Source organism: Loxodonta africana, chromosome 12, assembly GCF_030014295.1.
Source record: "Loxodonta africana isolate mLoxAfr1 chromosome 12, mLoxAfr1.hap2, whole genome shotgun sequence".
NCBI lineage: Eukaryota > Metazoa > Chordata > Mammalia > Proboscidea > Elephantidae > Loxodonta > Loxodonta africana.
In genome coordinates, this window is record NC_087353.1 from 105,244,149 (window position 1) to 105,260,468 (window position 16,320).

Sequence of the window (16,320 nt, forward strand, 5' to 3'; positions counted from 1 at the left end):
ATCCTTGTTCTTAGCTGTAGTTGGCCCCTGACTCATGGTGACCCCATACACAACAGAAGGACATGCTGCCTGGTCCTGTGCTAGCCCCATGATCTGCTGGGGACTGAACTTTTAGGATTCACAGGGTTTTCTTTTTTATTGTGAAAGTTTACAGAGCAAATTAGTTTGTCATTGAACAGTACACAAGTTTTTTTGTGACACTGGTTGCTAACTCCACGATGCGTCAATACTCTCCCCTTTCCACCCCAGATTCCCTGTTTCCATTCGTCTGGTTTTCCTTTCCGTTCCTGCCTTCTCATCTTTGCTTTTGGGCAGGTGTGCCCATTAGTCTTGTATACATGATTGAACTACAAAGCATATTCCTCACAAGTGTTATTGTTGGCCCTACAGACCTGTCTAATCTTTGGCTGAAGGGTAAACCTCAAGAATGACTTCAGTACTGAGTTAAAAGGGTGTCCCGAGGGCAATACTCCCAGGGTTTCTCCAGTCTGTCAGACCAACAAGCCAGGTCTTTTTTTTTTTTTTTTTTTTTGTGACTTTGAATTTTATTCTACATTTTTCTCCTGCCCTGTCTGGGACCCTGTACTGTAATTTCTGTCGTAGTAGTCGGTGGTGGTAACTGGGTGTCATTAGTTGTTCTGGCCCAGTTTGGTGGGATCCATAGGGTTTTTGTTGGCTAATTTTCAGGAGTAGAGCACTAGGCCTTTTCTCCTAGTCTTATTAGCCTGGAGGCTCTGCTGAAACCTGTTCAGCATGATAGCGACAAGCCAGCCTCCACTGACAGGTGGTAGCTGCACATGAGATGTGTTGGCCGAGATCGAACCTGGGTCTCCCACATGGAAGGTAAGAATTGTACCACTGAACCACTGTGGTGCAGTCAATTACTTAATATGGCCCTTCTAGCCACAATCTTCGTAACTTCCACCAAATGACTGGGTGGGGGCTATGCAAATTAGGTGCTTGTGGCCCACTAAGAGGATTGGATAGCTTGCTAACTATGCAAATAAGGTGCATGGCACCCTTGTAGGGGGAAGACCATGTAAATAAGGTATATGGAACCCTAACGAGGGGATTGGTCAGTTTTGCTATCCCGTTAGGATTAAAATGAGCCATACCAGAGGCAGGAAGGAGGTTAAGAAAGAAGAGCCAGGAGTGGAGTGCGTCCTATGGCCCCAGGATCCCTGAGCTGAGAACCTCCTAGATCCAGGAGACAGAGCTGTAACACCTGAGACAGTGAGATGGCAGGAAGCAGTGGCACAGAAATGGCAGCAGCAGAACCAGGAAACTGGCAGGAGACAGCGCAGTGAGCTTCCTGGCCCACAGAGTGAGAAAGCTAAGTACCTTTGTTCAAGAGGCTTCCTGGCAGAGTAGGGTGCTTCTGGGCACTCATCAGCAGAGCTAAGAGAGTTTTGTAACACCTGCCAAGCAGGGCAGAGGCCCAGGGGCCAGAGAGAGGCGTGCCTGCGGGCACAGCTGAGAAGAGGCTGTCCTGATGGAAGAACTGTACCCTGAGCATTCCCAAACCTCAGTTGTAGCCTGTTACTCCCCTAATAAATCCCATAATCATGAGTATTGTCTGTGAGTACTGTGTGGCCACTGCAACAAATTATGGAACCCAGCAGAGAAGCACAGAGGACCATGGGAGGGACGGCTGGTGTCAGAATTGGTAAAAAGGTTGGAGAATGGACGTACATCTAACCCCCTCTTCATGGGCATCAGCCTGCGGGTGTTGATCTTGATTTTCCTTCCTCCTTGTGAAGTTAGAGGAGGTCAGATGCCCCCACCACACTGTTTTACAAGCACCAATGTCCCCTGCTAGGAGGGCAGAGCTCAATAATAATGTGTCCAGTGATGACACGTGAGCAGCTACCATATGACAGGCCCTGGAAAACACCCTGGCTCTTTTGTTTTATTGCCTCCAGTCTTGCCCCTTCTGCCACCAGGGTGGTCTTTCTGGAACACGGCTGTGACCTGGCATTCCCGCTACTCCAATGCCCTCAGCTCTACCCTAAATCCACCCATCCCTCGAGGACCAGACCAAAACCCCCTTCCCCAGATGTCTTCCCTCCTCATTCACTCCCTGGTTGACATTTGATTATCATATTTAACACTTCTGATTTCACCTGAGTGACGGGCCAGGACAGTCCCCCTATCCCACCATGCACCCCCTGAGGCCAGGTGAGCTATGAGAAGCCCCCTCCCTCCCCACCTACCCGGCTTCCCCCTGAGCAGGAAGGATGGGGTCCTGGCTTGTGGGCTGCACAAAGCTGGCAGCTAGCAGGCCTGTGGCTCTGGCCGCCGTCTGGCAGCAGAGATGAGCCTGGCACTTTGCCTTCCGTGGCTCCTCATTCTGAGGCCACATGGTCCAGCAGCAAAGAACTGAGTGGGCTCTGTACCCAGATACCAGGCCCAGTGTTAGGGACACTGGGGAGGAGGCCCTGGCAGGCCACGTGCTGGGCTTCCCCTGACCTCATCTCCAGGGACGGCCGTGGCCGCCATTCCAAAAGAGAATCTGCACCAGTTAAGAGCAAAGGCAATTTTTTTTTTTTTTTTACTTATTTAAAAAGGCCTTGGTGGCAGGAATATAGTGTAAAAATCATTGGAAAAACTAAAAGGCATTGATACATATCCTAATATACATTTTGTACATAAATTACATTTCCTTTAGTCTTTCTGAGTGAGGTCTTGAGTCAGCGCTGAGGTCTAGTAATTAAGAGGTCCCGGGAGCTGCACGTTCAGTCCGGCATAGTCCACCATGTACATTGGCCATTGCTAGAGAAAGGGGGACAAAAGGTCCGGGTTAGGACTCTAGGTGACGTGGAGAGCACCTGTTCCTGAAGGGCTTCCTCAGATGCTCTGTATTCGGAGGTCGCTGAGGCCCAGAGAGGATGTGACCTGTCTAGGGCCACACCGTTGACTGGTGGCCATGGAGCGTAGGCCGGAGCCTTCTGACCTGGCCCCACCTGTGTCCCAGGGACCGTCATGTGGCTCAGACCTGAGGACCAGGCGCTCACCCCTAAGCTCACCCCCCTCCAGGCCTCACACACCTAGGAAGCTGCCAGGTCTCTGGGGTGGGAGAAGATGGTGACCCTCTGTGGGCACTTATGCGCCTATGGGCGGGGTGGACTCTGGCAAAGTGAGGTTAAGGCAAAGCCTGATGGTTGGATTTCCCACAAGGCATTCAAAGGAGACAGGCCAAGGGTAAAGAAATCCTAAAATCATTTTCAAAAAGTATCCAAATATTCTTCCCATTTGAGCTAAAGTTTTAAAGCCAATATCTGACAACAGAGAGATCTCTGCAGTGGGTGTCCTAGGGAGGCTTTCCTCTTGGGTGGGAGGGACCCAACTCACAACAGTGCAGAAGGGATGGCGCCCTGGGGGAGGTCTCATCTCCCACTGACCCGCCGTGAGGCCACACACAAGGCAGCCCACCTCCTGAGTCCCATTTTCCCATCTGTAAATTGTGGAACACCTGCATGTCCCAGTGTGGGGTGTGGCTCATGGACATGGTGTAAGCAGCTGTGAGCCCAGCCTGACTCCTGCAAACCTGGGAGCAGCCACTGAGCCTGCTCTGCGCGGCTGTGGAGGGTGTCTGTCCTGCCCTTTCCTGGACTGTGGCTTCCCCGCCAGCCCCACAGGGATGTGAATTCCTGCGGGGCAGCTGTGAGCCCCATGACAGGGACAGACTATCTGGTGGGTCAGACAGACAGGTATGTGTGCAACCCTGAGGCAGAGGGCCTCACTCAGGGCCAGTGCCTGCCTGCACCCCAAACCACATCCCGGAGTAGGGAAAGGCCAGGTCTAATCTGTACAGCTTTACCACGAGTGAAATCTGGTTGGTCGATGCCACAGACTCTAGGTTCGAGGACGAGGATGAGGAAGACGAGGAGGAAGAGGAGACGGAGTTTCCTTCAGAGACCCGCTTCCTCTTGCGCTTGGGAATGCTGCCGTCTTTGGCTGGTGGGAGAGAAGGAAAGATTTGCTAACACTGGGTGCCAAGCCGTTCTGGCTCGGCCTCCCGACTCGCCAGGAAAAGGCCTTGGTGGGGTCCCTGGGTGGTGTAAATGGTTTACACTCATCTGCCAACTGAAAGGCTGGTGGTTCAAGTCCACTCAGCAGCGCTGTGAAAGAAAGGCCTGGCGATCTGCTTTCATAAAGATAACAGCCAAGAAAACCCTAGGAAGCTACAGTTCTGTAACACACGGGGTCACCACGTTGGAATTGACTCCTCAGTGGCAACAGGTTTGATTCTTTTGTTTGTTTCAGGCTTCAAGCTCCCTTCTCAGCATCCCAAGCTCCTGGCCCACTGGTGGCCGAGGCCGCCTCCGCCTCGTCCCTCGGCTCCCTCTCCGGGCCCCCCGCTCCACCCTGCCACTCAGGCAGGCCTTGCCGGCAGGCCAGTTCAGGCCCCAAACCAAAACACCCAACCAGCTGCCATCGGCTCCGCTCATGGCGACCCCAAGTGTGACGAGGAGACTGTGCTCCACGGGGTTTTCAGACGTAGGTCGCCAGGCCTTTCTTCCAAGGTGCCTCTGGGTGGACTCGAACCTTTGCTTAGCAGCCAACGCATCAGTCCTCCTTATATTCTTCCCAGACCATCCAAACTGCAGAGTTCCAGCCTCCCTAAAACTCCCAGGGCCCCTCCGTGGGCCCCGGCACCCCTTCCGCCGCATGGGGTATGGCTAGGGGCACTGCCCCCAGAGTCGGGCAGACTTCAGACTTGGAGAAGGTTACTTAGTGGCCCTGAGCCTTCATTTCCTCATGACTAAAACGTAAATACTGATGCAGGCAGTGGTGGTCCAGTGGTAGGATTCTCGCCTTCCAGGCAGGAGACCAGGGTTCAATTCCTGGCCAGTGCACTTCACGTGCAGCTGCCAGCCGTCTGTCAGGGGAGGCTTGTGTGCTGCTACGATGCTGAACAGGTTTCAGCGGAGCTTCCAGGCTGAGATGGACCAGGAAGCAAAGCCTGGAGATCTACTCGTGAAAACCAGCCAATTAAGACGTCATGGATCACAACGGCCCGATCTGCAGCCAATCACCGGGATGGTGAAGGACCAGGCGGTGTTTTGTTCCCTTGGGTGTGGGGCCGCCACGAGTCGGGGGCCAGAGAGAGCAGCTAGCAACAACAGAAAGTAGGTTGTCCCAGTGTTCTGGGAAGTCCCATGAAATCCCGTGCAAAGCACGTAGCATGATCCCTGGCACCGGTAAATACTCAGAAACTGAGAACTGGGATTATCACTGTCCCTATGGTAACAGCCGATGTGTGGTGTCAATACTGTGAAGTACCAGCGTTCACAGGTCCAACGAAGACCAGACACCGCTACAGACGTCTACGTTCACATTCAAAGTCACTGCTCCCGCTGACTAGCCGTGTGACCCTGGGTGAACTTATTAACTGCTCTGAGCCAAATGGGGAAAAGAAGAGGGAGGTGAGACTCAAGTGCCATAACGTGTTGAAAGAGCCCAGGTCCCAGCCCAGTATGCAGTGGGACTCAGCAGGTGTCCTGCTGCTGCTGGACTGAACTCACATGACTTTATAACTGCGCCCTGTCATCAGGGCTCTGTCTGGGCTAAGCGGGCAGTTAACTGCATGGGAACCTAACATAGCCCACCAAAGGGTTTTTGCCTTTTTTTAAAATTGTACTTTAGATGAAGGCTTACAGAACAAACTAATTTCTCATCAAACAGTTGGTACACATGTTGCTGTATGACATTGGTTAACAAGCCCACGACATGTCAACACTCTCCCTTCTCAGCCCCGGGTTCCCTATTACCAGCTTTCCGGTTCCCTCCTGCCTTCCAGTCCCCGCCCCAGGGCTGATGCGCCCCTTTAGTCTTGTTTTATTCCATGTGCCTGTTCGATCTTTGGCTGAAGGGTGAACCTCAGGAGTGACCCAATTACTGAGCTGAAAGGGTGTCCGGGGGCCATACTGTCAGGGTCAGAGGGTTTATTTTTTAATTGTGGTAAAAACATATATAACAAAACACTTTCCAATTCAACATTACATTCATCATGCTGAGTAACCATTAACCCGATTCCAACTCAGGGTGACCCCACGTGTTACAGAGTAGAACTGCTCTGTAGGGTTTTCTTGGTGGTAGTCTTTATGGAAGAGGGCAGTCAGGCCTTTCTCCCGAGGTGCTGTAGGTGGGTGTGAACCACCAGCCTTTAAGTTAGTAGTCAAGTGCAAACCATTTAAGCCACCCAGGGACTCTCCCTCCCACTTCTGGTAACCACTGATAAGCTTTGGTCTCTATACGAAATTAATGCCAAAGTGCGTGAGGGCAGCCTGAGCCCAGGGGACAACTGTCTGTCCAGAGCACCTGTGAAGAAAAACCAGAGCCCCAGGTCCGCGACATCATAAATAAAGCCCCTGGGAAACAGAAGCCCCTGGTGGCGGGAGGGGCCCAGGCTGTGAGCCAGGGAGGAGGCTCCACGTGAAAAAGAAGTCAGAGGTGCCGACTGTCACTTTCTGGGGCCACCCTAGGATCCTAAAGATGACCACGGTGGGGGGAGTGGTGGGTGTAAGGGGCAGCACCCACCCTCTGTGCATCTGTCCTCCCCAGCCTCTGCCTCTTACCTGACGGCAGTTCCTTGTATTTAGGGCTCGACCCCCGTCACCCCTCTCCCCGTGTGTCCCGTGCTGTGCCTGGCCACAGGAGGCCCTGCAATTGGCCCCCTGCAGGGTCCTGGATTTGGAACATCCTGGGTGGGCTGGACCAGACTGGACACATCTGGAGTCAGGGCCTCAGGCTGGGGGGTGCTCACTGAATCTTGTCACTGTCCTCACTGAGCGGCCACACAAGGGCCACTGGTCTGTGGTGGCCTGTGGCTCAGCTCAGCTGCCACTGACTCACTACATGACCTGGGGCAGATCCCTTCCCCTCTCTGAGCCTCAGTTTCCCAGCTGTAAAATGGACTCTCCTGGGTCCTAGCACACAGCTCCTCAGTCAGAACCACTTGGTCCCAGGTCCTGTGAACGAGAGGTTCTAAAAGACCACGGCCTCATGCAGACGTGTGCCCTGCAAACATAGGCAGAATGAGAGTGGCCAGTGCCTGCCTGCCTCGCCCCTGCTGGGCACGTCACTCACCTACCTGGGTAGGACCTGTGATCCCCCAACACCCCCTCCTGGCCCCAGCCTGCCCCTCACCCTCTCTAGCTGAGCTGACCTGCTCCTCCATGCCATGGCAGGGCCTTCCCTCCGAAGGTACCTGTAGGCTCCTGGGAGCCTCTTGGGGTGGGGAGGGAACTAGGCTTTTCTCTCTGTGGTCAGCCACCTATTGAGGGCCCACCTGGAACAGATCTGCCTGAGCCTTTGAAGGCAGCAGATTCTGGTGGCCTCTGGGGTCTCCGACTCACCTGGCACCTTGGTGTCGTTGCAGATTTCTGCAAAGGGTCTAAAAAAGAAAGGAAGGGGCTGGCAGTTAGAAGATGAAGTTTTCCCTCCCTCTCTCCTCCTCCCTGAATCTGAACATCTCTCCTGAAGTGACATGCCACTGCTGGTGGGCTGTTAGCCAGGTAGGACCTGAGTGAAAACGGCGAGCCCCCCCCACAGCACAGGTGGACAATCACCAGCCTGGAGCTGACGGTGCCACGCTGGGCAGATCGCCCCTGGCCTTCTCACCTATAAAGGGAGGGCGCTGTCTTTTAATTTTAAATTTTATTTTACATGTAGCATTTAATATTAACAAAAACACTAGAAGCAACCTAGTCCTTCAATAGAGCACACTATGGTCTATCTAAAATACAAGCAATGGGTCAGTTATTCAAGAGAATTCTTATGGCTGGGTAAAGCTCATGTCCCTAAAAGTGAGAGACGGCCAGACCCAAAACATCAGACTTTATTTCCTCTGTCTACAAATACTGTATGATCGGTTCCATTTTCCAGAAAAGGTATGTGTCAGCGTGTACACACGCGCACACACATACATACACGTGGCGTTAAATGCAAAGTCGAAACGTGGAAGGAGAGCTCTAGAATGTTCTCAGTGGTTCTCCTGGGAAGTAGGGCTATGGGGGATGGGCACTTCCTTCTTTCAGTTGCTGAATTCTCTGGCAGTTACTTCTAAGGGGCGGACTGTTGTGAGGGGGAGAGAAACTCCTACTTTTCATTTTAAATGCTTCTAAAGAAAATTATTTATTTTTACCACATACAAATATTATTCCAATTTTAAAACATCTATTATAAAACTGAAAAGAAAACACGCGTAGAGAAAATAATGGGTATAGCGTGAACGGTGGTGTGAACAGTGGCTGTCCTCAGTAAGAGGGTTATGAGTCTTGTTTATTTCTTCTACCTTTTTGTATTTTCCAAGTTGGCTGCGTATATTTTAAGTCTGGAAATAATCAAATAAACTATTTATGTCCTTTTTTTTTTTTTTAAGTCTAGAAGACATATAGTAAAATATGGACACTGGGTGATGAGAAAATGAATTACTGTTATTTTCTTTTTAAAATGGGTATAAGTTCACGTGACAGACAGAAAAAGTCACATTTTAACGGAAACTTTAAAAATAAGCAACCCCATGACTGTTGGGGCTGTAGGTTCAGCAGAAGGGGGTCTGGGTCCCAGCACACTGTGACTTGTGCTGCCCCGTTCCTCCTCTGGGTACTGGTTTTCTCGTCTCTAAGACTAGGGTTATCAGCAGGCCCGTCTCCTGGACTCCGTGCAACTGAAAGGACATTCTATTTCTCTTTCTTGCCAACTGCTGGTGGGACCTGCCTTGGGGATGTCCCCTCTAGACCCAAGGAGTGCCCTTTTCCATGGCCCTCATTCACCTGTCCACCCTGCCCTCGGTGCCGGGCCACTCACTGGAGCTGGTTGATGACGACCATGCGGACATGCTCTCGGGCCTTCAGGATCTTCTCCAGCCGGTGGATGTCATACGTGTTAGGGTTCCGGAAGGGGATGTCATCGGGCAGGCCCATGACCTCGACAGCATCTGGGCTGTCCCGGATCAGTTTGTATGGGACCAGCACAGGCCGGTTCAGGCCCAGGGCTTCACCTGGAGGGCACAAGTGGTCAGTGCAGATGTCCCCTGTTAAAGGCGAGGCCCTCTGGAAAAAGGGCTGAAGTCCTGCATGTCCCAGCTCAGCCATCATACCCCCAGTGTTTAAAAATCAACACGTACACCATTTTTTACTAACTAGTAAAACTAAAAGCATAATACCCAATGCTGACAACAAAACAGGTACTTTTGTACGTGCCTGGCACAATGATTTTAAAGTGTGCACACCTAGGACTGACAGGTGAGGGCCTGGTATGCTTAAAATCCACGGCTGTTAGGTTAGAGCAAAGTAGAGTCCTTGCTGTTGCTGTCAGCTGCCATCGAGTAGGTTCCAACTAATGGCGACCACGTGTGTGCAGAGAACTGCTCCACAGGATTTTCAAGGCTGTGAGCTTGTAGAAGCAGGTCGCCAGGCCTGTCTTCTGAGGCGCCTCTGGGGGCATCATTCTTTGGGCTTGTCATTGAGCACTAACTCTGTGCACCACCCAGGGGCTCCTGCAAGGTCCTTACTTAGGTATTTGTGGGTGAAATTAGATGATGTCTTGGATTTGTTTTAAAATACCAAAAAAATAAAAGGGTTGACATGGAAACAGATGAAATAAGATTGGCAAAATGTTGGTAATTATACAAACTGGGTTTTGGTTATAAGGTGGTTCATTACGTCATTCTCTCTGCTTAAAAACTAATTCCAAAATAAAAAGTGAAAAAGGCAAAACGACAAACCAGCCTGCCCCACGACCCCGCCCCACAACCCCTGACCCACGACCCCACCCCACGACACTGACCGTATTTCTCGTTGAAGAGCTCCTTCACTTGCTCCCGGAGGATCACCTTCTCCCCCAGTCTGTTGGCGTCATCTTCATCTACAAGAGGGAGACGAGGGCACGAGGTTGGCATGGGCTCAGCTGCTGGACCTGCTCCTCCTCTCTTACCTGCTGGGGCAGCCTCTCCAGGCCCTTGCCCTCCCCACAGCCTGTCCTTGCTGTTCATCTGTCAATCCATTCACATTTTGTGGAGGCTCCCCCAGGACAGCCCGTGTCAGCACGGCGCCCTGAGGACTAGGAGGCAGGCCCTCAAGGAATGCAGGGCCTGGAGGGGTGGCACCAGCCCCGGTGTCCACCCGAAGGGGACAGGAAGCTGGACGTTCAGGCAGCATCTGGACAGACAGCAGGAGCCTGTGCTGGACAAGGTGGGGTGGGAGAAGACACCTTGCAGGACTGGCCCAGGAAAAGGCACTCGGGGTGAAAGGTCACTCAAGGCTGGACATGGCTGAATCCTGGGCAGAACTAGGGGAAGTGGCTGTGAGGGGCTGGGAAGCAGTGCCAGTGAGGTCTGTGACCAGGGCTGGTGTGATGGGGCTGGGCTATGGAGAGCTCACCCTGGCTGCCTCGCTGACTGGGGTCTATGAATGGGGAGAAAGACTGTGTCTGGTGCATGGGTCACCGAGTCCTGCTTGCCGAGTGCCCAGGGCAGCCCACCCCTGCCTGGCCCAGGGTGGGGGGTCCTGAGCCCAGAGGAGCAGCTGGGCCCAGGCTGGGCTGAGGAGAGAGGTAGCCGAGGGCTGGCTGGTGGGGGTGGGGGAAAGGGTCCAGGGGCCTACCCTCATAGCAGCAGCCTGCAGCTGTGTGCCCTGGCTCGTGGGGCTAGAGTTATGTGAAGGGAGGCTTGTACCCTCAAACAGCAGCCCTCCCTGGCTGGGGCCCCCATAGCTACCCTGCTGGGCCTCTGGGGTGGGGTTGGGGTGGAAGAAGCAGGAAGCCAAGGCTTGGGTGATGGGGGACAGGCGGAATGGGTCTTAGAAAAACAATTCCTGCCTTAACCTTGAAAAGCCTCAGCAGAAATCTGTTCCCTTTTGGAGACAACTGGGGAAAGGGCATGCTCCCAGGCTGGGTGGGCGCCGCTCAGAGACTCTGCTGACCCAGCACACATACATACCAACGTACACACAGACCAGGGCACACACAGACCAGCACACACAGACCAGCGCACACACAGGCCAGCACACACAGACCAGCACACACAGACCAGCGCACACACAGGCCAGCACACACAGACCAGCACATACACAGGCCAGCACACACAGACCAGCACACACACAGACCAGGGCACACACAGACCAGGCCACACACAGACCAGGCCTGGGGGGCCTCACCATGTACCCTCCACCATGCACCCTGGCAGCACCCAGTCTGGGCTGATGCTCTGAGGGCTACCCCGCAGGGCACAGAGCTTCCCACGTGGCCCCAAGGCCCATGGGCACTACTGCCCAACTTCCCCTTTTCCCAATACTCCCTCGCCGCCTGCCCTGCCCCGCTCCTGCTGTCCCTGTCTGGTCCCATCCATGGCCCTCTCTGACCCTGGAATCTGGATCTGCCCCCAGGAGTTTCTGAGTTCCTATATTTCTCCAATAGGGCATGGCAGAGCCACTGCGAACGTGAAGCATCCCAGATAATGCCTCCCAGGTCCCCATCTCAGGTAATGACACCCCCACTCAGCCCACACCAAGGCCCCAAACTCAGCACCCCCTAGCGCCCAGCAAGGCCCTTCCAGATGTCTTCTGAACCCCAGACATGGAACAATGACCCAGGCCTCCAGGTCCTGAGCGGAGAACTGTGATGGAGCTCTGGGCCCAAGGGAGGTAGTGATGCTTCCCACCCATCCCCTTGCCACCGAGAGTTCTCCTGTGCTCTGGATTCTCAGCAAGTGGGTAAGTGGGGCAGGGAAGGGATTGGGGGTGAGCTGGAGATGCCTGGGGGGTAAAGAACTCCTGCCATTCTAGGTACCCAGGGGAAACTGGAGGCAGCTCCTCAGGCTGTGTAGGTAAAGGTGTGACCCTTTCCTGGGAGGGAACCCAAACCACAGGTGAAGGGCCCCACCTGTGCTCCAGAACCTGCCACTGGGTTCGTGTCCACACACCAACCCACCTGCCCGGCCCACCCAGGGTGCACCCATAGGAACAGGCGTTGGCCAGTCTGAGCAGGCACTCATGGGGGCGGGGCTCCAAGGTGCACAGGACAGCATTCTGGCCACTGTCCGCACGCAGCCGGGGCAGCCCCTGCCTGTGTGTCCCGGTTAAAACAAACCAACCCGTGGCTGTTGGGTCGACTCTGATTCCTAGAGACCCTATAGGACAGAGTAGACTACCCCCTAGGGTTTCCAAGGAGTGGCTGGTGGATTTGAAGTGCTAACCTCTTGGTTAGCAGCCAAACGCTTAACCACTGCGCCTCCAGGGTTCCATGTCCTGGTTAACTCAGGAGAAAGGTCCGCTTGCTCCCTGCTAACCTAGATGGCAGAGTGAGTGGGCCTCTTGGCAAGCTGTTGGCGGGTGACGAGATCCCCTTCCCTGACAAAGCCAGGCCCCACCACCACCATCACTCACACACACACACACACACACTCACTCACACACACACACACACTCACACACACACAGACTGGTCACTAGCAAGCTCCCCAGGGGCTCCTGTGGCAGCGGCTGCTTTAGCCTGGGCTGGGACAGGGCCAGCTGGGGCCAGCCCTGTCACCTCTGGTCTGCTCATGGGCAAAACAAGGAGTAGAAATCCACCTCGGCAACCAGCTGAGAAGACTGACAGGGAGGGTGGCCCGAGAGGCCACAGAAAAACCCCTGGTCTTCCGGGGGGCTCTGAAGGGCAGCCCCATCCATGGTCAGGAGTTAGGAGCACTCTGAAACCTGATGACCTGGGTTCGAATCCTGACTCTGTTATTAACTTGGTGACCTTGGGCAAGTCTCTCAGTCACTTTGGCCTCAGTTTTCTCGCTTGTAAAAAGGTGATGACAGTAAATACCACATGGGCTGTGAGGTCAGTGAGGACATGAAGCCCTGAGCTGGGCCCAGCGTGACATAAGGCTCAGCTATCACTGTTCCCCACGCTAGCCGCATTAGCAAACCTACTCTGTGGGGACCTGCCTGATCTCCCTTGAACCCAAGATGCCTGTAAAGGACACCAGAGGTTGCAAGCAGTTCAGAATGTTGTCTAATTGAAAATGTGATACTTGGGGCTCAATGCAGGAGGGGGTGTCCCCAGGGCAAGTGACAGGGAAGGTCCCTGGCCCAGTGGGTAGCAAGGCAATCTGATTCTAACCTCAATGCTGTGTGGTGTTTGGAAAGTCACTTAACCTTTCTGGGCCTCAGTTTCCACAACCTTCAAATGGGAATCCTGGCCTGCAGGGAGGGTTCAACACTATGCAGCTGTTAGCGGCCATTGAGTTGGCCCCTGACTTGTGGTGACCCCGTGCACGATGGAACAAAACGCTGCCCGGTCTGGCACCATCCCCACTATCAGTAAACATGTTTAAAGTTTTCCATGCAATCAAAGTCAAGTTGTAGCTGTTATCACGAGAACAATACGTCGATTTTTCTGTCCTCTCAGGAAGCGAAGTTTCACAGATGTGACCTTTCACCAGATGACTGAAGTCCCTGTTTTGGACGGAACATTTTCTAAAATGCATCTGAGTATCTCTTTTATACTAAGCACGCTGTAGGGGTCACAGCTGGAAGATTTTTTTTTTTTAAAGAAGAGAAAGGAAAGTTTCATTATTGAAGAAGCATCACACCAGGATGTGAGACTGCAGAGATGGAGAAAAACCCGCCATCACACAGCTAAGCCGACGCAACACATCACACCAGGATGTGATAAGTCACAGGCCATCCACCAGGGAGACTGCAGAGATGGAGAAAAACCTGCCATTACACAGCTAAGCCGATACAACGCACCACCTTCGTGTTTTCATAACCATGTTGCTGATTTTCTAGTACAGGTATGGCCGGAGGTAGACTTGCACCAAGGAAGTGGGCCACCTGCTCATCTCCTGCCAGGAAACAAGATGGTGGGGGAGGATGGCCTGAAGTTAGGGAGCACCAGAGCCTTGAGGAGACATCTCAGATTTACGTACAGGCAGTCCCCATTACCACAGGTTCTGTTCCCAAGACTCCATCGTAAGTTGGTTCGGACATAATTTGAACACCTGTTTTTTTTAGTTTTCATTATCATTGCCTTTATTATCAGTATCTTTATAAATCCAAACTTCATCTTGTCCAGCTCATCCTTGAATTTTTTGGCAGTTTCAAAATTGGTGCTTCGTGCTTCTCCAGTTATATGCACGTCACGTAAGCCAAATCTGTGTTCGAAGCCACGAAACCAGCCAGTGCTGGCAATAAAGTACTCATGGTAGTCTTCTCCGTGCCGTTCCTTCAGGCTTTCAAAGAGGCTGCGTGCTTTTGTCCGAATCATCAGTAAACTCACAGGAATCCTCTTCTGGATTTTGTTTTCTGGGCCTTTTTTTGAAGAATGGGGTCACGCTAGTGACCTGCCCCCCACACCATCTGGAAGTGTTGCTGAACCCGTCCCTGGCACTGCCTTGCTCCTGATAAACCTCAGAGGCTGCCCCACTAGCCGTGTGCAGTGACACGCTGCAGCCCAGCCTGTCCCCAGCGGGCAGTTTTCTGCCTCTTCCTGCTCACGCCAACCCTCTGGCTTCCTTCTCCCACTCCCAGGGACCCTGTGGTCCAGCAGTTCTCATTTTCTTTCTAATCTGCTGAATTGTGCCTGGGGAAAATTACAGCCAGGATGGGTACACAACTTGACACTGAAGGCTCCGGTGATGCCCGGGCAATTCCACCCTCTCCTGGCCTAGCCTTGGCCCTCCAGGCCTTTCCCACCCGGCCTGAGGTCTCCAGCTCCGACTGATGGCTTTATGCTGATTTAGGACCATGGAGTCAGAGAGAGGCAGCTGTCAGCTAGGGGAGGCCTTCTTAGAGGGGAGAGACTATGAGCCCTTGCTGAAGAGTGGGGTAAACAACCCTTCTCTCCCCTCTACACAGCCCCTCCTCTCTGCCAGGCCTGGGCTGGGGGTCCAGGCCTGGACATGCATAGGCGTCCCCACCTTGGTAGGAAGGGCTGCTTCCTGCAGGTGCAGGGGCCACTCAGGAGCGGGTAAGTGGCGGACGGGCCGCGTCCCCCACTGCAAGCCCTGCAGCTTGCACAAGGCCACCTGATCACGGCCCATAGATCTTTGCCAGCCTAAGAGAAACCTGTGCCATCCCCCACCTGTCTGTCACATTGTGGTGGCTTATGTGATGCTGGAAGCGATGCCACCAGTATTTTAAATCCCAGTTGGATCACCCATAGTGGACAGGTTTCAGCAGAACTTCCAGACTAAGAGACCAGGGAGAAAGGCCTGGTGATCTATGTCCAAAAACTGCTATTACTTGCCGTTCAGTTGGCCTGCATTCAATGACGACCCCACGCACAATGGGATTGGACCTTTGTGATCCACAGGGTTTCCACTGGCTGATTTTTAGAAGTAGGCTGCCAGGTCTTTCTTCCTAGTCTGTCTGAGTCTGGAAGCTCTGCTGAAACCTGTTCAACTTCACAGCAACATGCAAGCCTCCAACGACGGCTGGGTGGTGGCTGCACGAGGTGCACTGGCCAGGAATTGAACCCAGGCCTCCTGCATGGAAGGCGAGAATTCTACCCCTGAACCACCAAAACCAGCCAAGGAGAACCCTATGGATCACAGCAGAATACTGTCCAGCATAGTGTCAGAAGATGAGCCCCTCAGGCTGGACGGCCTTCAAAACACACAGTGGCTGCGACCACGGACGAGAGCATAGCAGCGGTGGCACAGGGCCAGACGACGCTTCATCCGAGTGCACGTGGGGTCATCGTGGGTTGGAGCGGACTCTTTGCCAACTAACAACACAATTTTTTTTTGGGGGGGTTGCTGTTAGTTGCCAGTAGCAGGAATCACGTCACCTGCACTTTACAGGTGAAGAAACTGAGGCTCAGAGAGGTGGAAACCGTGTGGCAGCAGAGCACTGGCTTTCATCAGGCCCGCGGTCCTGAAGCGGGGTTTGCCCGCCCCTGCTAAAGGGGCTTGGGACACAGGCTGCTGCGGTCCCAGCTGCAAGGGCCTGGGTGGGCTTCGTGGAGCCCGTTCCACTTTACAAAGAACGCTCCTGCAGTGGGACTGAGCTCCTGGAGCCACCCTCCGGGTCCCCGAAGGGCCAGCTTGTCTGTGGCTGGTCCCCTCCAGGCCCAGACACACCAGAGCCTTGAAATACTCAAATCTGAAATAACCATGGCGGAGGGAAGAGGAGGCTCCTGGGGAGTGAGGAGGGTCCACATTTCTCTTCATGTGCTTTTCCAGGAGCCCCCAGAGGCCACATGAAGGCAGAGCCACGGCTGGGGGAATGAGTGGTTGCTCTTGGGGCTGTCACACCTGCTGGCGGGCTACACAGCATGCTGACACCGTGTGCTTCACCCAGGGACCCTGTCCACCTAGCTACA

At 53.6% G+C, this 16,320-nt stretch overlaps 1 protein-coding gene across 4 annotated transcripts in view; it reads right to left on the minus strand.

The window, feature by feature from the left end:
- Positions 1–2,573: 2,573 nt before the first annotated feature.
- Positions 2,574–16,320, minus strand: part of GTF2IRD1 (GTF2I repeat domain containing 1) — a 138,915-nt gene continuing 125,168 nt past the window's right edge. For all 4 annotated transcript variants that reach the window (XM_064296101.1, XM_064296100.1, XM_064296099.1 and 1 more), the window contains 5 exons: positions 9,796–9,873; positions 8,815–9,007; positions 7,362–7,399; positions 3,821–3,957; positions 2,574–2,772 (listed from right to left, as the gene is read on the minus strand). In XM_064296101.1, coding sequence (XP_064152171.1) covers positions 2,704–2,772; positions 3,821–3,957; positions 7,362–7,399; positions 8,815–9,007; positions 9,796–9,873 — 515 coding nt within the window. In that variant the 3' untranslated portion in view covers positions 2,574–2,703. The remainder of the gene's footprint in view (positions 2,773–3,820; positions 3,958–7,361; positions 7,400–8,814; positions 9,008–9,795; positions 9,874–16,320) is intronic.